Source organism: Momordica charantia, unplaced genomic scaffold, assembly GCF_013281855.1.
Source record: "Momordica charantia cultivar OHB3-1 unplaced genomic scaffold, Mcharantia_2.0 BLBB01000161.1, whole genome shotgun sequence".
Classification (NCBI taxonomy): Eukaryota; Viridiplantae; Streptophyta; class Magnoliopsida; order Cucurbitales; family Cucurbitaceae; genus Momordica; species Momordica charantia.
In genome coordinates, this window is record NW_028275317.1 from 22892 (window position 1) to 48321 (window position 25430).

Here is a 25430-nt window from a genome sequence, read left to right on the forward strand (position 1 = left end):
AATTTGGCATCTGTTCTAGAACATCTACTAATGGTATATTTACATGCAATTGTTTTAAAATATCTAAAAATTTTCTAAACTGGGAATCATTATTTTTCTTAACTAATCTTTGTGGAAACGGGGGAGTAGGGGTAAAAGAAGGTTGTATTGTGGAGGAACACTCGGGGTGTCCTCATTACCTTTTCTAATATTTTCTTTTTCTAGTGTGGTTGGATTCTCTGGTATCTTTACAGTTGGTTCAGTGGACAGAATCTGTACATCTGTTGTTGGCATTGTTGGTTCATCATATGCCAGTCCACTCCTAAGGGTGACAGCTTTGCAATGTTCTTTCCCTTCTCATTTTGGTAATTCAGTATGGCCTGGAAAAGAACCTTGTGGTCTATTCTTCAATTCATTGGCGAGCTGTCCCAATTGGGTCTCGAAATTCCTCATTGATGCCGCTTGGGATTGTATCACTGCGTCGGTTCGGGTCATGTACTCCTTCATCATATTCTCAAGATTTGAGTTGTTATTTTGAACTGGTGGAGTCTGTGTTCTCTGATCGTACTGCTCTTGCGGTGGCGGGATGTATTGCTGTGTAGGTGGAACATAGGGCTGCTTGTTCTGCTGGCTCTGCCCTTGATTAAAACCGCTCGAACCTCCTTGACCTCCCTTTGAGAAATTAGGGTGGTGCCTCCAACCTGGGTTGTAGGTGTTCGAATATGGGTTAAAGTTCCTATTGTTCCCATGTCCTACATAAAAAACGGAAGTAGGGTTATGTGGACAATTATCATAAATATGGTTTTCACTGCAGAATGAACAAATGAGATCGTTGACTTGGCAAACAGGGGCAGAAGTGCAATAATCCGACTGCACAGGTTGTATCGACGTGGCTAATGGATTTTTTATTCCCAACGCCATCTCTTTCTGCCTCGGTTCATTGTAACCATCTCTTTTTGCATCGAGGTCGCAATATCGGAGCCAAAACTCCAGCTGGATCTTGCTTCTTTGGTGCTGCCCTAGATATTTTCGAACACCATAGTTCGTTGTATGAAGCTATGTCATTTAGGATGTCGACTATCTCGTTGAATGTCTTCTTTGTAAAGGCTCCGTTGGCAGCATTGTTTAGCATCATCTTAGTAGGATGATCTAAACCTCTAAAGAAATGTTCTATCTAGATGTACGTCGGCAAGCCATGGTTCGGACATTTCCTGATTAGTTCTTTATATCTTTCCCACGCCTCGTGAACAGGTTCACGATCATACTGTCTAAAGGAGATGATCTCCTCTCTGATATCAGCGTGGCGAGTAGGTGGGAAGAATTTTGTTAAGAACTTCTCCACTTACGACCCCCATGTGGTGATGGATCCCGGTGGAAATGCATTGAGCCATGCTCTAGCTTGGTCCTTCAAAGAAAATGGAAAAAGTGTTAGTCTAAGAGCATCGTCTGTTATACCAGGTAATCGAAATGCATTTGCAATTTGAATGAATGATTTCAGATGATCATGTGGATCCTCATGTTCCTGCCCTCCAAAATGTCCAATTGTCTGCAACATTTGGATCCTCATCGCAGTAAACTTTTACTTTTGGTTGATCAAATCCGAAATCTTTCAAGAGTCCTTTTAGCCATAGAGCCTCTTTAACGCTTTCTGACAAGGCTATAAACTTTGCCTCTGTGTTGGAAATATATACTACTAGTTGTAGGCTTGCCTTCCAGTTGATATCATTTTTTCCAACCAAGAAAAAGATCATAACCCGAAAGTCATCTCCTTTCGTCTAGGTGTGCTTGATTTTCCAACTTCTTCATACATGAACCTTTCATGTTCTCTAAAAACAACTTCTATGTTGTGAATACCTCTTTCCTAAGTATCCTTTAACTCCTTCAATGAATCCTACAAACATGCACTAAACAACCTTTGGTTCTAACTTGCCCTAATATGTACGTAGGAGGATGTCTCAGTCCACATTTCTTCCGGAGTTTGGAATTCATTTGTTGTATAAGGGCTTCTATTAATGGTGTAAACAGCATATGAGGCTGCCTCTACCCAAAATCTTTCAGGTAGATTCGCATTAGTAAGTAAGCATTTAACTTTCTCCATTATTGTTATGTTTAGCCTTTCAGCGACGTCATTTTGTTGAGGAGTATACCTGATTGCAGAAACTATTGAACTCTTTGTCTTTGTCTTCAAGTACCTAACAGATCTTAAGGTTTCACTTTCCACAAGCTTCTCCCATTCTTTAAACTTTTTAAGGTTTGATCTTTAGTTTTCAAGAAAAATATCCATGTTTTCCTAGAAACCTCATCAATTATGGTGAGAAAAATACCTCGAACCACTACAGAACATAGTCGAGTATTCACTTTGTTACATGTTCTGATTTTTGAAAACTATGCCTCCTAGCCGTCCCAAGACACAATGTTCAAAGAAGTTGAGTTCCTCATTCGAGCCTTTCGGTAATATGCCCTGTTTGGCTAATTCTTGAAAACCTTCTGAACTTATATGAGAGAGATAATTGTGCCACACGTCCGCTTCTATTAATCACCATCACTAGCCAGTAAAGTTGCCTCGATGACTCTATACCTTTGATTACATATATGCCATTTATTTTCTCTTCAATTAGTACTATTTTGCAGTCTTTTCTTATCTAAAACATGCCTACATGTCCATTGTATTCACAGTCGATTGACTCTAACATACTCAGTGAAATTAAACATCTTTTTAGGTTTGATACATGTCTCACATTTTGGAGCAATTTTAGAGAACCATCATTCATTTTAAGAGATACAATACCAACTCCAATTACCTTGCAGACGTCATTGTTTTTATTCTTTCTATTGACAAAGTGTTCCTCCATTTGAGATTTCCTTCTTCGAAGCTAGAAGCTCTAATATTTGTCTAGTTTTTTCATGTATTTTTGACGTTATTCTCGAAGACCACATATTGGGAGATTAAAGAGATTTTATAGAATCAGAAATGAAGCCTTGTAGATCGATTGAGTTTATTAAGTTATATTGTAACTTTTGTCTTACATACATTTTTACATCGAATAATTTTGTAAAAACAAATTGTATTAAAGAGTATTTTTTATTTAATATCAATTTCAAACAATATAATATTATTGTAGAACCAGTTTAGAAAAGAATAAAGAATTTCCTATATTTATCTTACTCAAAATAAATATTTTGACACAGTTGCAGGGTTAGAACTACACACGCAAACTTAATGGGTTGGTTGACGTAGATATAATATAATATATTTTGGTTAGAAGCAACTGGTGGGTTGAAGAAGACCTGCAGTAACGCCTCCTACATGGCTACACATTGCTGTGGCTATTTGATTCATATAAGTAAGCTTTACGTCTTCCAACCTTATTCCAGTGCATGGGTTTTTAGGACTGCAGTCAAATTTCACTGCAACTTCAGTGGCTGATGTTCCACGAATATCTTGATATGTCACATCGCTAATTTTGACTCCGGACGCTTGATTCGAACAACCTTTATGGCTCGGGCAATAATTTTGATCGATAATGACTGGATTTTGGACATTGTCCATTACAATGTGCTGGAACACAATGTTCCTTGCAAAGCCATTGCTCGGCTTGGCCCATGCCTTGATTCTTACCCCATTTTGAGTACGTGAAAATAAAGCTTTTTTCACAGTAACATTTTGCACTCCAGCCTCTTGTAGGTCCTTTGCTAGACTCCCGATGCTGTTTCAACCAATCAAATACATTATTGACTCATACAATACTCGTTTATACATCTTCGCTTTACCGTTACATATTTCTAATATCTTAACAATAATCAAACATACCTTATTCCGTGACCAGGCCCACAAATAATATTCTCAATCCACAGGTTGGAGGTGCCAGGGCCGATGGATATGCAATCGTCTCCGGTGCCTATCTTGGAGTTTAATATGGTCACATCAGACGATAGTTGGACATGAATGCCATCAGTGTTGGGGCTGTTGCCAGGGGCCAAGACCTTAAGCCCTTTCATTTTGATATTTTGGCAGCCATTTACCACTATGTGGAACATTTGGCTATTAAGTGACGTCAATGCACTGATCACTACATTTTTCGAGTCGGAGAATTCAAGTGTCTGCAACAAATTTAATTAAATGATTATAAAAACTCATCTTCAAGAGAATTTAATAGTATAGGTGTTTGATGAGTTGATAAAGAAGTTTATTGTTGATGCAAAATGAACAAGAGATTAATAAACTATTTTGCATACCGAGGCCCCAGTTGGACAAGTCTTGGCAGAGGTTTTGCAAGCCCATAAACCAGCTCCTTTACCATCGAGAATGCCCCCAGAGATAGCTACTCCATCAACATGCCTAAACGCAATCCAAGCTGCAGAGTTGCCAATGATTCGGAAGTCTGAGGGAGCCAGAAGAGTACCATCAATGCGTATAAAGATGGCGTTGTTCTTACAAGGCCCGTTGAAGGTTCCACTGCGAAGGTAATATCTTCCCTTTGGCACATAAATGGAGGCTGGTTTGACGGAGTTGCATGCATTTACCCATGCAGTTTGAAACGCTTCCGTCGAGTCGGTCTTGCCATCGGGTTTGGCTCCAAAACCAACAACGTTATACGAGAATGCAATGGCAAAGGCCGAGTCGAGAAGTCCAAAAAAGGAAAAGAGAAGAATGAGGGAGGTTGGGAGAGTTGTCATTTTAGTTTTTGTATTGGCAGTGCTTCTTTAGAAATGTAAGAGGAAGGGAGAAGAGAATGAAATAAATTGATGATATGGAAAATGGAGAAGAAGTTGGTTTGTATTTATAGGATTTTGTTGAAGGGAAAGAAGATGAATTTGTGGGCCAAGAGAGACCGAGTAGCGTAAAGAAGAAGAAGAATTCTCTCTCGTTTTTTTTATATACAATTCTTAAATTAATTAAGACAAAAAGTAGTAAATTAATATGCACTTTAAAACAATGGTTATAGGTTTAGAAAGTTGTGTATATCCATGTACATAATTTCGTGTACAAGAAGTTTTGTGCGATACATAGAGCAAATGGATGCATTAATTGTTTTTGGAGTTTGCGGCTGTGAAGGATTTCCCTTCCATTTTACTTCAACGCCAGTAGCCGCCATATATCATATAACACATCAATATTATTCATGCATTATTTGCAGATCACCTTCCACTCTCCATTTAATTAATCCACACCAAATTAATTAACTTCTTTTCTATCTTCATTAATTAATGAGTTTCAATACAATTTTTTTTTATTTGTGGAATATTTGTCCCCGTTTAGTACCCATAATATAGCATTCAATTTACTCGTATGGACTTCATATATTTCAGGCCTGTAGCTAAATTTATAACTTAGAGTATTTTTGATAACGATTATGGTTGAAAATTCATTCTATGTTCTTGGAGCGAGATCGGACCCTACATGAATTTTTGTCATGCCGAAGATAGGGAACTGAAAATAAAAGTTCAAAGAGATAAAATGAAACATTTTAAAAGAAAATTTTAGAGAGAAAATTTAGTGACAGAAAAGTTAAAAAACAAAAATAAAAAATTTAAAGAAAGCACAAAGTTGAGATCGAAAGGCATGTTAGAGAAAGGAAAAATTTAGTGACAGAAAACTTAAAATAAAAACAAAAAATTTAAAGAGACCATAAATTTGAGATTGTTAGAGAAAAGAAAAAATAGAAACAAGGGAAAGTTATAGTGAGAAAAAAAAAGACAGAAAAAATATCAAATATTTTAGAGAAAATAAATAAATAAAAAGAGAAATAAAAGTTACAGTTAGAAAAAATTAGATATAAAAAAGTTGAGATATATTTAAAGGAAAGTTGAGATATATACATAAATTTTCTATCTTCATTAATTAATGAGTTTTGATGCAACTTTAGAGTGTGTTTCATAACTAATAAAGATAACCGCAAAAATTACCAATTTATTAATTAATTTTAATTACTTTTTGAATTTAAAAAATAAAAACGTAATAAATATATAAAATTTATATCTATTTTATTGAAAATTATTTTTACTACTATAAATAATTTTTTTAAAAAGTAGTTAATATTTAATTTAGTAAAACAATTAATAAAATATACATTAATTACTTAGAAAATAAAACTATTTAATATTTAATTTAGTAAAACAATTAATAAAATATAAATTAATTACTTAAGAAAATTATAATGGGGACTTGGTGGAAAATTCATTCTTTGTCATTGGAGCAAGATCGGATTCTATAAAATTTTTTGTCATTCTTAATGTAGAGAGACATTAAAATAAAGTTTACAGAGATAAAAACAAGATGTTCATGTTCATGGACACAGACTACTGCTATAACTAGATCAGGATGCATGTCTTGGACCAAGAGCATATATCCTTCGTAACAGACCAATGGCTCTACTACTACAAGGTGATACTCTTCAGCCGGGACAAAGCAGGGGCAACTTATTAGAAGATGTTGAAGAAGATGTTTGCCAAATAGATAGGCCACAAAATATTGGTGGTGTACATGGACAACATGCTTCTGAAAAGTAGGGAAGCAAGCCAACACAAGACAGACATCAATCAAGCATTCAACATATGGAGAAGATATATATAACATGAAGTTGAATCCCAACAATTGCAAATTTGATGTTATTTGTGGGAAGTTCATCACCTTGATCATCTATCAACACGAATAGAAAACTAAATTAAGAAGTAGAAAAAAAGTTATCTATTTATTCATGCAATTTAAACTACTAAAATATCTCTTATAAGATTACGGGATGTTACAATCTCCCCACCTTAAGAACTTGCGTCCTCGAAAGTCGCTAGTCTTGAAAAAGTTATGGATACTTAGTCTTCATTTCATCCTCTCATTCCCAAGTTGCTTCCTCATGATTGTTATTCAGCTAAATAACTTTAACGAGAGATATTTCTCAGTGTTACGAAGAGGCTTCAATTCTCTCGCAAGAATTCGGCTTGGCTTCTCTTCATAGCTAAGGTTCTCACTTTGACACAATGGCTTGTAGTCGATGATGTGAGATGGATCTACCATTTACTTCTGTAGCATGGACATAGAAAGACATTGTGGACTGTAGAGAGAGAAGGCGGTAAAGCCAGTCGATAAGCTATAGGGCCAATCCTCTCCAAGACTTTAAATGGTCTGACAAAGCATTGACTAAATTTCCCTTTCCTTCCAAACCTCAAAACTCCTTTGATAGGAGCTACCTTGAGAAATACGTGATCACCTATTGAAAACTCTAGGTCTCTTCGTCTTGTATGAGCATAACTTTTTTGTCTACTTTGTGCTGTTTGCATTCTCCCTCTAATCTTTTGAATGGCTTCGATTGCAACTTGGACAAACTCTAGTCCTAACAACTTACGCTCACCTACCCGATCCCAATATACAAAAGACCTATAGTTCTTTCTATAAAGAGCTTCAAATGGTGTCATGCCTATAGTTGCTTGATAACTATTGTTATAAGCAAACTCCATCATATGCAAATGAGTGTCCCAGTTTTCGGCAAAATCCAACACACAAACTCGCAACATATCTTCTAAGGTTTGGTTCAGCCTCTCAACTTGACCATCCGTCTGTGGATGAAAGGATGTACTGAGTTCCAACCGAGTACCTAAAGCTTTTAGAAAACTTTCCCAAATATTGGATGTGAAACTAAGGTCTCTATTTGAGACAATTGAAAATGGCACCTGATAACTCACTCTCCAAAAGAGAGTTATTCTAGTATTTATTTGGTTGTTTTTATGCAAATAATTGTCAAAGTGTGTCGCTATTAGCTCTTAAATAGCTTAAATAAGATTATACAATAGAATCCGAGCTAAAAGTCCCAGGTCTTGAATGTTTTGACTAAATATTGCACTAAATGCTCTTATTTCTGGTGTCAATGTACAGGTCTGGAAGCAGAAGACTAAGCATAAAGAGAGTGCCAAATTCAGAGAAGAGTGAGCAAAGCATTTTCAAGACGGAGCAGATGAAAGCTGGAGCGAAGCAGAGCTGGAGCATGGATTCACTACACAATAACAGCATAGACACAGGATTTACCGTGTCCGTACAAATTTCAACTGGGTTCCCTAAAAACAGAACCCGATATAAAAGGACATTTAACCCTAGCTGCCACACACAAATCCCAATAGAAGCACGTTTTTTAGAGTTGAAACGACAAGGAGGAGGATTCTCTCCATTTTCGAGGGTAGAAAGTTGACGACATAAGGGATATTCCACTACTATATCGAGTTGTCATCTTCTTCTTTGGTTTTTCTGCTATTTCCTTGAGATATGTTGTCTTCTTCTTTTACCCATTGTATTTCCTTCTTTATTCATGAGCTAAACCCCATTTTGGGGGAGATTCATACGTTGTAACTGATGAACGATCAACCCTTTAGCTACTCCATTTATTTTTAAATGAAGTTGTGTTTATTTCTTATATCTTATTGAACACTGTTGGCCGCTTTGCTCTGTATGCTACCTTTTGTAGTGATCCGGAAGGGTCTACAATTTGTCGACTTGCTTCATTTGTGATTAGTACTTTTCTATAGTATTTTGTGGATGCTCAGGAATGGGGTCCCATAATCATACCTAGAACTTGTCTTTATTGCTTGGAAACATAGAAACGACAGTTGTGAGTTTCTATGTTTGGGTGTCTTGGGAGGGAACGAAGTCGAGTTGGGCATTAATAAATGTTTGTAAGGTAGACGGTAGGCCGAGAAGTCTGTGAATGCGTTGAATCTCCCTCACTTTTCGATATCTGTTAACTCTCAATTTACGTGTTATGTGCTGTTTCTTCTTCCTGTTATCAGCTCTGTGAAGTGTGTCTACTATTGAGATTTTTACTACTTTGTTTATTATATTTTTTTATTTAAGACACAACACCTATATTTCTTTGTTTTTACACTTTTGGTATTTGCGAACATCGTTTAGAATATAATCAAAAGTTCTTGTGGATTCGACTTCATTTTGTACTACGATCGTAATTTCGTATATACTTGCATGTATTGTCAGCACGATTGTTAAAGAAGATGATATGCTCTTCGACCTGCACAATGCAAAGACAATTGAAACTGGCACCCCATGAAGTCTCACTATTTCCTCTAGATACAACTGTGCCCACATTTCTACGGAGTAAGTAGACTTTTCCAACATGGAAATACACCGACTTGGTGAATCTATCAACAATGACCCATATTATGGTGTAGCCTTTAGCTGTTATAGGCAATCCTATAATGAAATTCATAGATATGTGTTCCCTTTCCACTCAGGCACACTCAATTGTTGCAACAAACCTGCCAGTTTCTGTCTCGACGCCTTCACCTGCTGACAAACCAGACACTTACTTACAAAGTCTGCTATATCTTTCTTCATGTTATCCACCAATAGTACTGGTTTAAGTTTTGATACATCTTTGTATTGCTAGGATGTATCGAGAATGGGGAAATGTGGGCTTCAGTCAATAACTCATTCTTGAGGTCGACATCTTAGGTACACCCAGGCACCCTTAATATAAAAGCCAAAAGTTTGAGGATATAGAGAACTCATTCATTTGCCTTGACTCCACTTGATGTAAATTATTAACAAGGTTTGGATCTTCTTGCTGAGCGTCAATAATTATTTGTCTCAAGGTTGGCTTAACTAACAACAACACCAACTGTGCAGTAACATCACCCACTACAGCTACTATATCTGCACATTCCAAATCACTAAGAATATGAGTCAAGGTGATGATCAAGGCTGATGTATGGGCAGTCTTCCTGCTTAAGGCATATGCAACTACATTTGCTCTACCTGGATGGTACAAAATCTCACAGTCATAATCTTTCACTAACTCAAGTCACCGTTGTTATCTCATATTTAACTCCTTATGAGTGAAAAAAGTACTTTAATCTCTTATAGTCCGTAAAGATTTTAATTTTTTCCCCTTACACTATTTCCTTGGCATAGAGATACATTTCTTCAACTAACAAGATGCATAAGTAATAACTTTACCCCATTGCATCAAAACACAACCTAGCCCGTTCTTAGAAGCATCACTACAAATAATGTAATATCCTGTTTTGTTTGTCACAGTAAGCACTGGTGCTGAAACTAGTCTTTGCTTGAGTTCTGGGTAACTAAACTCGCAAGCTCCACTCCAAACAAACGAGTTGCCCTTCCGAGTTAATTGAGTTAGGGGCATGGCTATGCTGGAAAATTCTTGCACAAATCGATGGTAATAAACTCCCGATCCCAAAAAACTACGTACCTCATTGACAGTAGATGGAAGAGGTCAATTGATCACTGCTTCGACCTTTGTTGGATCTACTGAGACTCCATCTTTTGACACCACGTGTCTTAAGAAGGACACCTGCGATAGTCAAAACTCACATTTAGAGAATTCAGCATATAACTTATTCACTCTTACAGTTGTCAACACTCTCCTAAGTTGTTCCTCATGCTTTTAGAAGGTTATTCCAAGTCAAGCACGCTTAACTTTGAAATTCTTACGATTGAGTTATCGAAAAGGAAGATGCACCTTGTTAGTATAGGTAGTAACTATCATTTCTTTTAAGCTTTCTTAACCATGCTTCTATGATTTCAGGATCCCTCTCATTCGGATATGGTATAGGTTCATTCATGTGACGCTCGAGTAGAGAGGAGGGATACAGAAAAAAGAAATTTGGAATTGCTGAAATTAATGAGGGCATAATGGTCTTTTACCATCGAGGAAATAGGAAAAAAAAAGAAATTTTTATTTTGGGACTCATATAAAACAGATGGCTAGATAAAGAAAGAAAAGAAAAGAAAGAAGGAAAGAAAAGAAAAGAAAAAGGGAAGAAAGGAAAATAAATGGTAGAGGGTTTTCGAAACAGAGGAGAAGAGAAAGAAATTGAAGCTTGAAGAGAAGGAGTGGGGTAAATAAGGTCAAGAAGCTTGAATCAGAACTCTATAAACTGAGTTGGGAAAGTTTGTTTTGAGGATAAAATTAGACAAATTATGAGAAATAGAACTCTTAGGAAGTGTGGTTAAAAGTTTTCTAAAGAAATAAATATTGAAATTTTGTGAGTTTCTGGGTACTCAAGAAATGGTTTTCGCTTGTACAAGGGTGAGACTGAAAATTGGTTGTTGATTTATTAGTTTAGTAGAGCAATGGAAATTCTATAAAAAGGAAATAAGTTGGCAATTAAAAAGTGTGGGGCTGCGGAAAGAAAGAGAGGAAAAATTATACGAAACAGAAACCATATTCAAGGGAATTTTGGTTGAGAAAAAGAAAGAAAACAGAGAGGAGGAAGGAAGAAGAAAGGGTAGGGAGGGAGAGAAAATTCGTGGGTTTGTATGAAGAAGAAGAAAATGAAGGTGTAATGTTGGAAGAGAGAGAAAGAAATTTGGGGTCAAATTTAAATGGGAAAAGAAAAATAAATTGAGTAAAAAAAAAAGAGAGAATGTGTGTGATGAATTGAGAGAAAGAGAAATTGATTGGTAAATGATGGATCCCACTTGTAAGTATTATGATGGATCCCACTTGTAAGTATTATGAGAGAGAATAAAAGTGGTTTTTAATGAAGAGAGAGAATGAGATATAAAATTGGATTTATGGGATAATTTGAAAAAAATGTTATTTATATTGGAAATAAGAGTATGTTGAAATTATATTGGATTAAAACATGAATTAATTTGGTAGTGGATCGATATTTCACGTCAGGCAGAAATTGGAGCAGAGAAAAACTCAGTTTGAAGAATTTGTGAGTGGTTACTTTATTAAACGTTTTGGATACTATTATTGGATTTGTGAGTGGTATATTTTACGAAATGTTTTTAAGATATCAATTATTATAGAATTCCAAGAAATTATATATCATGTATGATTTACAATGAAAGTAAATGTGTTCCTTTGATAATTTTAGAAATGTGTTATGATTTAGAGACATGTTTTATGATTACAGAGAAATGATTGAGAAATCTATGAAATTATATTTAGGAAGAGATTTCATAAATTTGATTTTAGAATTTTAAGAAATGTTGTTAGAAAGAAAGATTTTAGAAATGATTTGAGAAATGTATCTCTATGCCAAGGAAATAGTGTAAGGGGCCAAGGTCCTTTAGAGAAAATTCGGATCCTAGATGTGACATGAGTTCTTCAACATGTTTTGAGCTTGACCCTGTCATAATTATATCAACCACATACACAAGTATGAGAGTGAGTACATTGTAATCTCTATAAATAAAAAGAGAGAGATTAGAGTGCGAGCAGATAAAGCCAATGTGAAGGAGGAATTGAGATAATCTCTCAAACCAGGTCCTGGGTGCCTATTTCAGACCATATAAGGATCGGTTGAGCTTGCATATGAAGTGTGGTTTTTCTAGATCTTGAAATCCAAGTGGTTAAGACATGTAGACTTCTTCCTTGAGAAAGCAATGGAGAAATGCATTTTTGACATCTAGTTGTCGCAAGGGCCAGTTGAAGGTCACTGCCAATACAAGGATGAGCCGAATTGTTGTTGGCTTGATACAGGACTAAAATTTTCTTCGTAGTCCACTCCTTCTATCTGAGAGTATCCTTGAGTGACTAATCTTGCCTTGTAACGTTCAATGGTTCCATCTTCCTTTAGTTTAGTTTTGAATATCCACTTTGATCCAACTATATTGATGTGCGGTGGCGAAGGTACCAAATTCCAAGTATTGTTTTCTTGAAGTGCCTGCATTTCTTCCTCCATAGCAGCCTTCCAATGAGGAATTTTTAGGGCTGTCTTATAGTGTTTTGGTTCTACATCTTGATTTGAGCTTATGAGAGCGTGTTGGTGGTGATTGGTGTCTTTCTGCCTTTGTGTTTCCTAATGTTGGTTGGAGTTGAGGAGCGGATTATTCTTCAATTTTCTTCTGATTATCATCGGATGAGTGTTTGTATTTTCAACATAATTTTCTCCAGACGATCCAATGATCGAGTTGAGATTAGGTGTACCTGCAAAATAATAAGGTAGGTCAATATAAAGGTTGTTACTTATATTAGGAAGTGTTGATACATGATGTGAGTCGAGCAGCTGTAAATTTTTGTCAGATTGGAAGTTTGTAGCCATTTGCAACAAGTTGTCCCCTTCTGTTTGAGGTTCATGCAGTAGACTTGGACATTTAGGCTGGATTTCATTACTTGATTGACTTTTTTGTGTACTGCCTTGTGAATTTTCTGGTTTGTAGTCTTGTGAAGTTTCTAATGTGTAGTTTTCTTGTTGATTTGAATAGACTTCACTAGTCTCTTCCAAAGAAATTTTTTTGATTGGAGATTTTTCCTCTGCGGCAGTATTTTTACTTTCAATAGTCTTTTTGGCATTATTGTAGTGTTCTTCTGCAGGGTTGTTCCATTCCTCAAGTCTTGAAAATTGTGTAACAACATGAGGATCTGTGTTTTCACAATTATTAATATTTGTTATTTCAAAGGGAAAAATGTTTTCATCAAATACCACATGCCTTGATATATATACCTTGTTCGACATAGGATCTAAGCATCAATATCCCTTCTGAATGGGGCTATATCCAATAAATACACACGGATAAGTTCTTTTGCAAAGTTTATTCTTTGTGTAGTTTCTAAGATATGGAAAACACTTGCAACCAAAAATCTTTATGCCACTATAGTCAGGTTCCCTATTAAAGAGCTTAGAAAAAGGAGATTTCATAGAAAGAGACTTTGATGGCATGCGATTTATCAAGAAAATGGCGGTAAGAAAGGCATCTACCCAATATTTTGTAGGTACTTTAGATTGAAATAGAAGGTTAGCCCGTTTCTACTATATGCCTATGTTTTCTCTCAACAACTTCATTTTATTGTGGAGTGTGAGGACAAGAAAGTTGATGAAATACCTTTTTGTTCAAACCAACTTTTGAGAGCTGAAGATGTAAACTCACATCCTCCATCACTTTGAAAGACCTTTATCTTTCTCTCAAATTGATTTTCCACTAGTTGTTGGTACTTGAGAAAACATGAGAAGAAGTCACACTTCTTCCTTAATGGATAAATCCAACAAAACCTGAAAAAATCATCAATAAAACTAACATAGTATTTGAAATTTTGACAAGAAACAATAGGAGAAGGTCCCCACAGATCACAATGAACTTTATAAAGAGGATAACTACTGATATGATTATTTTGCTTGAATGAAAGTTTACAACTTTTGCTCATTTGACAATAGTCACAAATAGTTTTAATCTTATCCCAACTAGAAATGTTTAAGAGATGAGAATCAAAAAGATGCCTCAAGGCTTGATCATTGAGGTGCCCCATGCATTTGTGCCAAAATGGAGTAATTGGCTTTATTTGAACTTGTTTCAGCAGATGAGCTTGCTGATTTTGCTCATTCAAAGCATACAGTTCTTCTTGTTTACGTCCTTTACCCAAGATTTGTCACTGCTTGTCCTTAATAACAAAACCATTAGCATCAAAAGTAATTAGACAATCATTATCCAAGGTAAGCTTGCTAATGGACATTAAATTCTTCTTTATTTCAGGAACAACAAGAACATCTTCAAGCTTAAGTTTGGAAAAATCAGTGTTAACAAGACATGAACCAGTGTGTGAGATATTCAAACCTTTTCCATCACCTACATACAATTTATCCATACCTGTGGAAGGTTTGATGTGAGAGACCATACCTGAGTTATTAACTATGTTAGATGTTGCTCCATAGTCTGCAAACAGAGTAGACTCAGTCACTTCATTCATGCTTAAGGCAGCTAGAGCTCTAGGTACTTCTTCAGTCTGATATGAATGGTCAAATCTATTCCAACATTTAAGGGCTGTATGGTTGAATTTCCCACATATCTGACACTGTATTCTTTCTTTTTGGTTAGAATTTAAGCTATTAAAGCTTCTTGAATTGTGTTGGGTAGGAGACTGTATGTTTTGATGTTGTATTTGAGTTTGTCCACTTGGATCTACTCTTCTTCTTTTGTTGTAATTTCTTCCCCTCCCACGGCCTCTTCCTCTTTGTCCAAAGTAGGCTTGATTGTGGTCCATAGAATGTGATTTTTCTTCTTCAACTTTAGCAGTAAATTGTAGTTCATGGTTCTTTAGTGCTAGCACGAACTGATTGTAAGATGGATAAGGGGCTTTAGAAAGCATAGCAATTCTGAAATCTTTGTACTTACCTCCCAAACCCCTTGCAAGGTGGAAGACTTTTGTTGTGTCATCAAGGGGCTTTTTCATAGCTGCAAATTTGTCACATAATCCCTTGAATCTCTTTAGGTATTCTTCCATGCTCATACTCCCTTTCTTAGACTGACTAAGGATTCATTCAGATGGATTTCATTCTCCTTGGTCATGGTCAGGAGAAGTTCTTCAAGTGATTTCCAATACTTGATAGGCATTTGCTTCCATCATAGAGAGAACTTCTTCTATAATTGTTCCCAAAAGCCATGAAGTCAACAGCCCGTCATTATTCTCTCATATACTGAATTGGGGATTAACAGTCACTTTTCCCTCCTTATCTATGAGTTCTTGTTTTGGAGCACTATCTTCAAGCAAGTGATATTCAATCCCCATGCTTCCAACGAGGGGTACAATTTGTGATTTCCATAGCAAGTAATTGAAGGAGTTCAACTTAATAGAAATTAGGCTGGAGCATTGGTGAAAAATCTGAATAGTAAGGGATGTTTCAGTATTGGCCACGAATGTTAAGAGAGGAGATAAGAAATCGATATCTTTTGTGCAGAGAAGCTCTATACCATAAAAGGTTGCTAGAAATGCTTCAAAACGTGATTGTTCTGTATCACCTTAGAAGAGAAAAATTGTCCATTTCTTATGCAACCTAGCTATTATGTAGTTTGCACAAAAGAAGAATGTACAAAAGGAAAAAATAAATCAAAGAAGAAACATATCTTCAACGGCAACAAATAAAAGATAAACTAGGAAAGTATTTAATGGTCATGAGAATTTGACCAGAGTACATATTTCCTTATAGATGATTTTCTTATAGGGAAGATATGTATGTTAGATAAGTCAGTGGCAAATTAAGAGAGATCAAGTATGAATTTAGCAAAGAATCATGGAGCAATTTTAGCTAGCCGCTGCTGTGTTGTCTCCATCAATGGCGGCTGCTATAATGGTTTTGACATAGGTTGGATTCTAAACCTACAAAAGGAATGGTAGGGGGTTTACTTTGTTATAATAAAAGAATGATTTAGAGAAAAACAATTGTTATGTCGTGGATAAACCCACTACCTTGAAAGCAATTTTGGTACGACCTCGATGCTAAATCGTTTCACGTTGGTTGCTCCCCAAGGTTAACACAATATCCAAACTCAAACGTGTACTCGGTGAAGTGGATTGGAATCGAATCTCATTTCAGAAAAACGAAGAAAAGAATTCTATTAAACCGAGCAAGGAAACATTTCCGATCTAGATTTTTTAGGAACAAGAAGAACAACTTTTAAAAAGGAAATTAATCAAAACATTTTAATGAAATTCATTAATAAAAAGTTAATAAGATTAATTATCAATTAAGTTATTAATGTTACCATAATTAATTTAAAACATCTTATAATAATTCTAGAAAGTTATAAAATATATCTCTTATTTTTCTTTCTTTCACTGTCATTCTCAACAATTTCCATGAATGATGAATAATAAAAATAAGAATTTTTCTGAACAAAGGAAAAAGCAAAATAAACTTAAACATTAATATTGTTCGATTTGAATTAATGCATAGTGAAGTGAGGCAACAATTTAAGCAATCAAAGTGAGTTGCCTTTTGATAAACTTCCAGTAATCATGGTTGAGACCCTCACAACATGTTTTAATTCTTGTTTTCGATTCCATGATATAAATCACGTGCTATTAATGGTCGTGTACATAAAAGCTCGAATCATCGTAAAATCTCTAGAAAGAGATCCTTTAACGCTTTCATAGAAAGCGGTTCACCTTCGTAATCACATTAGTGCTGCATCAAGTCTATTATAGATAAGCCACTCAAAACTGCACCTTATCGATCAAGTCCACACAGACTACCCAAATAAAGGGCTACGGATTCTCATATGCAACATAACATAAGTGTATTATCCATAAAGTCCATACAGACCACCCAAATAAAGAGCTATGGCTTTTCAGAGTACATCACAAACATAGGATTTTACTCCCATACATACTAAAGACTCAAAAATTACCCTCCTAGTTAAGCCTTTGGTGAGAGGATACACTAAGTTCATCTCAGACTTCACATATTCCAAGGAGATAATTCCACCTTTCAGCAATTGTCTCACAACTCTAGTTTTTAGACATATATTCTCAAATATCTTTTATCCATTGCTTTGTTGATTTTCATGAAATAGCTCCTCTACCTATAAGTAACACGTAATACACACTCGCTAGTGGAGTTCACTTTATTTTCATATGCAACACAATTTGCATCACAATAACCTTTCACCACAGAATGCAACTTGTTAAAGTGCAAACAGTAATCCATTGTACCTTTAAAATACCTTAATAAAACAATGAAAATTAAATGGAATACCTTAATAAAACAATGAAAATTAAATGGTCTAGGATAGTAAGTATATCCACTCAATCTACTCATAACATATGCAATATCAGGTCTATTGTAGTTTTATCATCATAACACTACCTAAAATTTTCATATGCAGATTAAGATGTACTATCACCCTTATTTTCTAAGGATTCATGCTGGCATAATGTTCTTACATGTTGATTATTAAAACAAATTAAATTCATGTTCTCAATATAGACATAGGAAGAACTCATTATCATATTTATTTATCCTAAAACCAAATTTTACATCAGCCTTTCCTAAATTTTTCATTTCAAAATGTGAAGATAAAGGCAACTTGATATCATTGATCACAACATCTAAATTTGTGCAAAAATAAGCATGTCATCAACATATAAACATATAATCACACAATAAACTTTAAACAACTTTGACTAAACTTACAGAAGTATTGTCCACATTTTCATAATATTGTTTATGAGCTTGTTTAAGACTATAAAGAGAACTTTTAAAACTTGTATACCCTATTCTATTTACTAGTAATCACAAAGGTTTCGGTTCATCATAAAAATCTTCTTTTCTAAAACACCATTAAGAGATGCTACACCCATTTAATGTATAAATAGGCCACAAATAGTTGCAAACGTGATAAGAGATATAATAGTAGCCATTTTAGTTACAGGAGAGTATATATTATATATTAATATCATGTTTTGTGTATATCTCACGACTTCTATGAATTTTTCTTGAATCAACTGATCTAATTCTTCAAAAATTCATTTAGGTTAATTTTTTTTAGGTAAGTCTATCAAGTCTAGCACCTTTATAAGATACATGCATACAGATTGAACATTTATCTTATTTAACTTTTTAACCAAAAGGTGGTTAAAGAAATTTAATAGCATAGGATCATACTCATAACATCTTAAATTAATTATTCCACCAATAATTAATTTAATTTCACATAATCATGTCAATAACTTCATCAAGAATATATATTTTCCATAGTTTGCTAAATGTTGTTAAATAACACCAGATACACATTTAATCAATCATATAAGTTCATGATTTCTTGATTATGAGTCTCATATAATAATAAATAACTTTAAAAGGAAATAAATTTAGCAGCACTATTTAATGGTACCATTTATTCCTTTCTAATGGACATGCTCTAATAAATTATTTATAACTAATAATTTTAAATATTCAGTATGACTATATATTCAACTATAGTCAAGTAAGTTCTTAAATCACCAATAGGAAGATCTTAATCCACCATCGATTTTTACGAACATCACACATATTTGAGATTTTTCATGAAGGAAATTAACTCCAAGCTAAATTAATATCAATTAAAAATAACTTTCAATATAATGAAAATTCATGACCAATTAATAATCTCAATAACTTAAATTGGAATTTGAGATGTTCATCGCCTCAGTTTCCTTTAACTTCATAGTTCAAGCTACTTCACTCAAAATAACTTTAACAAAATTTCAAACTTCTCAAAAGTTAATTTAATTGTCATACATGAGCTTTATCAACAATAATAAGAAAACATGATTTTCTTATACAGTAACATGCCAAATTAAATGATCACAAAATACTCTAACATGTTAGAATAATTATTAGCTCAGGTGCAAAACACAATTATTATCGATAAATATCATGCTCAAAGTATGACATTGATATGAATTGAAAATTGATAAATTCTCCTGAGGCACAAAATTTTTAGAAACCTTTAAGCTCATAAAATAGAAAAATCCGTCAATATACAAAACTTAATTATTTGATCTTGAAAATAATCTCTCAATTGTACCTATACTTATCAAACCAACTCACCAACTATTTGGGACAAAATTGGACGAAATTAAATCAACTTATAAATTGAAGACCAAGTCAAAGAACTTTCCAACATAAGTTAGTATAGAGCCCATGAGAGAGATTGATAATTGAACATATATTAAATGCATGTAACATTACCAAACTCTACCTTCTTCTTTGCTTTCATGTTGTTAGAACACAAGAATGATTTAAAGGAAAACAATCGTTGTGTCGTGGATACACTAACTGAAAGCAATTTCGACATGACCTTGTTGCTAAATCATTTCATGCCGGTTCCTCCTCAAGATTAACACAACATCTAAATTAAGACGTGCACTGGCCGGAGCAAAGTTGAATCGAATCCCAACTCAGAAAAATGAAGAAAAAAATTCTATAAAACAAAGCAAGAAACGTTTTCGATCTAGATTTTTGAGGAACCAGAAGAACAACTTTTAAAAAGGAAATTAATCAAAACGTTTTAACGAAATTAATTAATAAAACGTTAATAAGATTAATTACCAATTAATATATTAACGTTACCATAATTACTTTGAAACATTTTATAATAATTTCAAAAAGTTATAAAATATATTTCTTACTTTTCTTTCTTGCATTGTCATTCCCAAGATATACTTTTTAACCTATAAAACATCAGTTTGAAACTCACCCACAGGATAGTTGACATAGTAAAATGCCAAAAGCAATCTAGGGGAAGTAAGAATTTACAAACCACTCTAAAAATTCATAATATCATTTCTTATCTTTTACTATTTTTACTTCTACACTCAAAATTCGTTTGATATTTTATTATTCTTGAATTTTAATTTTAAAATCTAAAAGTTGGTAAGCATCTCAATTCACTCTTAAGTATTGTTATATCCATCCTACAATAAAATCATTAAATGGCTAAAAAAATAGCAAATGAAATATAATGGCCTAAAAGTACCTGACAACTCACCCCTCAACCCTCATTGCTGGTGTGGAGATGGGAGAAGAGGGAAGATGATGGGAGAAGAGGGAAGATGGGATGGAGGGGGAGACGCCAGGTAGAAGAGAGAGAATGGGGTAAAGGAGAGGATTTTTTATTTTTTTTATTTGTTTTGCCACATCACTTATATTTGAAATATTAAGAAAAATAATTTACTTTTACCATAAACATATATACAATATAAATTAATATTGAATGGATCAATCAAAATCCTATTCATTAGCCAAAGCAAACATAAGCGATAATTGACATGTATCTCTAAGGTGTAGGTGCGAGTGAGGATGCTCTCCCCCATTCTCGTATTCGTGAAAATTTTTAGTCTCCATCTCCACCTTGTTCTTGGATCTGAGAGATAGAAAATAAGTCTAGAACATCTCCCTCTTACACAAGTCGTTAGCTATGCAGAGCCATAAGAAAAGTTAAGCAAAATATAAGAACGAAAATAATACAAAGATGAGTTGTTATGAGAGAGTACAAGCAAAATGAAGCAAAACACAGCTACACCGTGCAAATCGAGAGGATAGCACCGGACAGCGGCGCCTTGGCGCTATTCGTATTACAGAAAACCCGTGCACCTAGGCACTGGTCAGAGGTGCTTAGGCCCCGGTTATCGACAAAAATTATCGGTTTTATAATTTTTTTAATTATTTTTAGAATTTAAGTATCGAAAAAGTGTAATAAATTAAATATATATTAATTATTTAAAAAATGGAATCGGAGACAGAGACGAGGTCAGGACATGTATTTCCTATTTTTGGGACCTGACTATGCGGAAATTTTTGCCTTCCCCCTAATGTAGAGACATGAAAATATAAATTTAAAGACATGTAAATAAACTTTTGGAAGATAAATTTTAAAGAGATAAATAAAAAGACTTAGAAAAAAATAGTTAAAAAAAAGTTTAAAAAGACAAAAAGAGAAAAATTTTAGAGAAAAAAATTAAGTCGAGAGGAGAAGATATGTTAAAGGAAAAAAAATTATAAAAAAAAGGAAGAATTATAGTGGAAACAAATTTAAAGATAATAACAAGATTCAAAATATAATTTTTAGAGAAAATAAATAAATACAAAAATAAATAAAAGTTACCGTAAAAGACAATTGAACCAGAAAATAAAATATAATTTTCAGAGGAAAAAAATGATTACGAAGAGAGAAAAGTTATAAAAGATGAAATTTTAGAGAGAAAAAAATCAAGAAAAATATTAAATTTTTAGAGAGAGAAATGAAGCTGTTCCGTTAGAGAAAAAAATAAAAATACAAAAAAATTTGGGGAGAAATAAATAATAATAAATATTCCAAATATAAAAATTTTAAAGAGAGAAAAATAAAGTTTGTATAGAAAAATTTAGAAATAAAAAAGTTTTAAAGTGAGAAATAATTTTTTTAAAGATAAATATGAGAAAGAAAAAAAATTTGAGGATTAAAATGAAAAATCAGATTTTGAAAAAAAAAACCTATTTTTGAAAACAATTTTTTTTTTTAATTTAGCTAGAATTTCAAAATAGTGTTTGAAAACAAAAAAAAAACAGAAAATTGAATTGGTTATCAAACAACCCTGTTTTTTAAAAACTAAAAATCAAAAATCAAAACCAAAAAACAAAACGGTTATCAAACGGGTTTTTAATGGTTTTACTATATCAAATATCATAATCTAAAGATAAAGATGTAACATTTTGAAATTTAAAAACAAAATAGAAACTAGATTAAAAAAAATTCAGAGACTAAAATATTATAATTATATTTTAAAAGAAGCTAGAGAAAGTTTGTTTGTTTTCTTTTTTTTTAATTTTTAGAAAACATTACAAAATTATTTAGGAGGCGTCAACCATTATTTCATTTTCTGATTCTAGTTTTAGATTTTTGAAAAACAGGTTTATCTTATAACCAATTCAATTTTTTTGTTTCTATATTTTAAAAACGATTTTGAAATTTCAACTATTTTTTTTAAAGAAGTTTGTAGAAACAGATTTCTTTTTTTTTTTCTTTTTCGTTCTAATGCCGAATATTTCTTTTAACTATTTGACATATTTCTCTCTAACAAATTTGTTTTTCATTCTAAAATTTTTTTCCCATCTAAATGTCTTTCTCTACAAAATTTTATCTTTCTCTCAACAAATTTTCATATCTCGAATATTTACGATTATTTATTTCTCCAAATATTTCATCTTTACAAATTTTTATTTCTTTATCTGTTGTTCTAACATATCACCCTCATTTTTCTCTCTCAAAATCTTTCAAAATTTTCCTGCAAATATATCTCAACTTTTCTATATCTAATTTGTTCTCCTTCAATTCAATTCACTGTAACTTTTATTTCTCCTTTTATTTCTTTATTTTCTCTAAAATATTTCATGTTTTTTCTGTCTATTTTTTTTTTCTCACTATAACTTTCCCTTGTTTCTATTTTTTCTTTTCTCTAACATTCCTTTTGATCTCAAATTTATGGTCTCTTTAAATTTTTTGTTTTTATTTTAAGTTTTCTGTCACTAAATTTTTCCTTTCTCTAACATGCCTTTCGATCTCAACTTTGTGCTTTCTTTAAATTTTTTATTTTTGTCTTTTAACTTTTCTGTCACTAAATTTTCTCTCTAAAATTTTCTTTTAAAATGTTTCATTTTATCTCTTTGAACTTTTATTTTCAGTTCCCTATCTTCGGCATGACAAAAATTCATGTAGGGTCCGATCTCGCTCCAAGAACATAGAATGAATTTTCAACCATAATCGTTATCAAAAATACTCTAAGTTATAAATTTAGCTACAGGCCTGAAATATATGAAGTCCATACGAGTAAATTGAATGCTATATTATGGGTACTAAACGGGGACAAATATTCCACAAATAAAAAAAAATTGTATTGAAACTCATTAATTAATGAAGATAGAAAAGAAGTTAATTAATTTGGTGTGGATTAATTAAATGGAGAGTGGAAGGTGATCTGCAAATAATGCATGAATAATATTGATGTGTTATATGATATATGGCGGCTACTGGCGTTGAAGTAAAATGGAAGGGAAATCCTTCACAGCCGCAAACTCCAAAAACAATTAATGCATCCATTTCCTCTATGTATCGCACAAAACTTCTTGTACACGAAATTATGTACATGGATATACACAACTTTCTAAACCTATAACCATTGTTTTAAAGTGCATATTAATTTACTACTTTTTTGTCTTAATTAATTTAAGAATTGTATATTAAAAAAAACGAGAGAGAATTCTTCTTCTTCTTTACGCTACTCGGTCTCTCTTGGCCCACAAATTCATCTTCTTTCCCTTCAACAAAATCCTATAAATACAAACCAACTTCTTCTCCATTTTCCATATCATCAATTTATTTCATTCTCTTCTCCCTTCCTCTTACATTTCTAAAGAAGCACTGCCAATACAAAAACTAAAATGACAACTCTCCCAACCTCCCTCATTCTTCTCTTTTCCTTTTTTGGACTTCTCGACTCGGCCTTTGCCATTGCATTCTCGTATAACGTTGTTGGTTTTGGAGCCAAACCCGATGGCAAGACCGACTCGACGGAAGCGTTTCAAACTGCATGGGTAAATGCATGCAACTCCGTCAAACCAGCCTCCATTTATGTGCCAAAGGGAAGATATTACCTTCGCAGTGGAACCTTCAACGGGCCTTGTAAGAACAACGCCATCTTTATACGCATTGATGGTACTCTTCTGGCTCCCTCAGACTTTCGAATCATTGGCAACTCTGCAGCTTGGATTGCGTTTAGGCATGTTGATGGAGTAACTATCTCTGGGGGCATTCTCGATGGTAAAGGAGCTGGTTTATGGGCTTGCAAAACCTCTGCCAAGACTTGTCCAACTGGGGCCTCGGTATGCAAAATAGTTTATTAATCTCTTGTTCATTTTGCATCAACAATAAACTTCTTTATCAACTCATCAAACACCTATACTATTAAATTCTCTTGAAGATGAGTTTTTATAATCATTTAATTAAATTTGTTGCAGACACTTGAATTCTCCGACTCGAAAAATGTAGTGATCAGTGCATTGACGTCACTTAATAGCCAAATGTTCCACATAGTGGTAAATGGCTGCCAAAATATCAAAATGAAAGGGCTTAAGGTCTTGGCCCCTGGCAACAGCCCCAACACTGATGGCATTCATGTCCAACTATCGTCTGATGTGACCATATTAAACTCCAAGATAGGCACCGGAGACGATTGCATATCCATCGGCCCTGGCACCTCCAACCTGTGGATTGAGAATATTATTTGTGGGCCTGGTCACGGAATAAGGTATGTTTGATTATTGTTAAGATATTAGAAATATGTAACGGTAAAGCGAAGATGTATAAACGAGTATTGTATGAGTCAATAATGTATTTGATTGGTTGAAGCAGCATCGGGAGTCTAGCAAAGGACCTACAAGAGGCTGGAGTGCAAAATGTTACTGTGAGAAAAGCTTTATTTTCACGTACTCAAAATGGGGTAAGAATCAAGGCATGGGCCAAGCCGAGCAATGGCTTTGGAAGGAACATCGTGTTCCAGCACATTGTAATGGACAATGTCCAAAATCCAATCATTATTGATCAAAATTATTGCCCGAGCCATAAAGGTTGTTCGAATCAAGCGTCTGGAGTCAAAATTAGCGATGTGACATATCAAGACATTCGTGGAACATCGGCCACTGAAGTTGCAGTGAAATTTGACTGCAGTCCTAAAAACCCATGCACTGGAATAAGGTTGGAAGACGTAAAGCTTACTTATATGAATCAAATAGCCGCATCAATGTGTAGCCATGTAGGAGGCGTTAGTGCAGGTCTTCTTCAACCCACCAGGTGCTTCTAACCAAAATATATTATATTACTATATCAGCCTCAACCAATCCATTAAGTTTGCGAGTGTAGTTTTAACTATACAACCGTGTCCAAATATTTATTTTCGATAAGATAAATATAGGAAATTCTTTATTCTTTTCTAAACTGTTTGTTCAATATTATATAGTTTGAAATTGATATTAAATAAAAAATACTTTTAAATACAATTTACTTTTACAAAATTATTCGATTTAAAAACGTATGTAAGACAAAAGCTACAATATAACTTAATAAACTCAATCGATCTACAAGGCTTCATTTCCGACTCTATAAAATCTCTTTAATCTTCCAATATGTGAAGTCTTTGAGAATAACGTAAAAAATACATGAAAAAACTAGTCAAATATTAGACCTT

At 33.7% G+C, this 25430-nt stretch overlaps 2 protein-coding genes and 1 non-coding gene across 3 annotated transcripts; 2 read left to right on the forward strand and 1 right to left on the reverse strand.

The window, feature by feature from the left end:
- Positions 1-1169: 1169 nt before the first annotated feature.
- On the forward strand, positions 1170-1276 carry LOC148207262 (small nucleolar RNA R71). The gene has a single exon (XR_015788068.1). It is a non-coding gene; the product is annotated as a small nucleolar RNA R71 (small nucleolar RNA).
- Positions 1277-3117: 1841 nt separating this feature from the next.
- LOC148207263 (polygalacturonase-like) lies at positions 3118-4777 on the reverse strand. Its single transcript, XM_088118458.1, has 3 exons — positions 4216-4777; positions 3791-4080; positions 3118-3686 (listed from the first exon to the last, which is right to left on the reverse strand). The coding sequence occupies exons 1-3, from the start codon at positions 4654-4656 to the stop codon at positions 3239-3241; spliced, it is 1179 nt and encodes a 392-aa protein (XP_087974584.1). The 5' UTR covers positions 4657-4777; the 3' UTR covers positions 3118-3238.
- An 18728-nt stretch (positions 4778-23505) lies between these two features.
- LOC148207264 (polygalacturonase-like) lies at positions 23506-25100 on the forward strand. The gene is made up of 3 exons (XM_088118456.1): positions 23506-24069; positions 24205-24494; positions 24599-25100. The coding sequence occupies exons 1-3, from the start codon at positions 23629-23631 to the stop codon at positions 25044-25046; spliced, it is 1179 nt and encodes a 392-aa protein (XP_087974582.1). The 5' UTR covers positions 23506-23628; the 3' UTR covers positions 25047-25100.
- Positions 25101-25430: the final 330 nt, after the last annotated feature.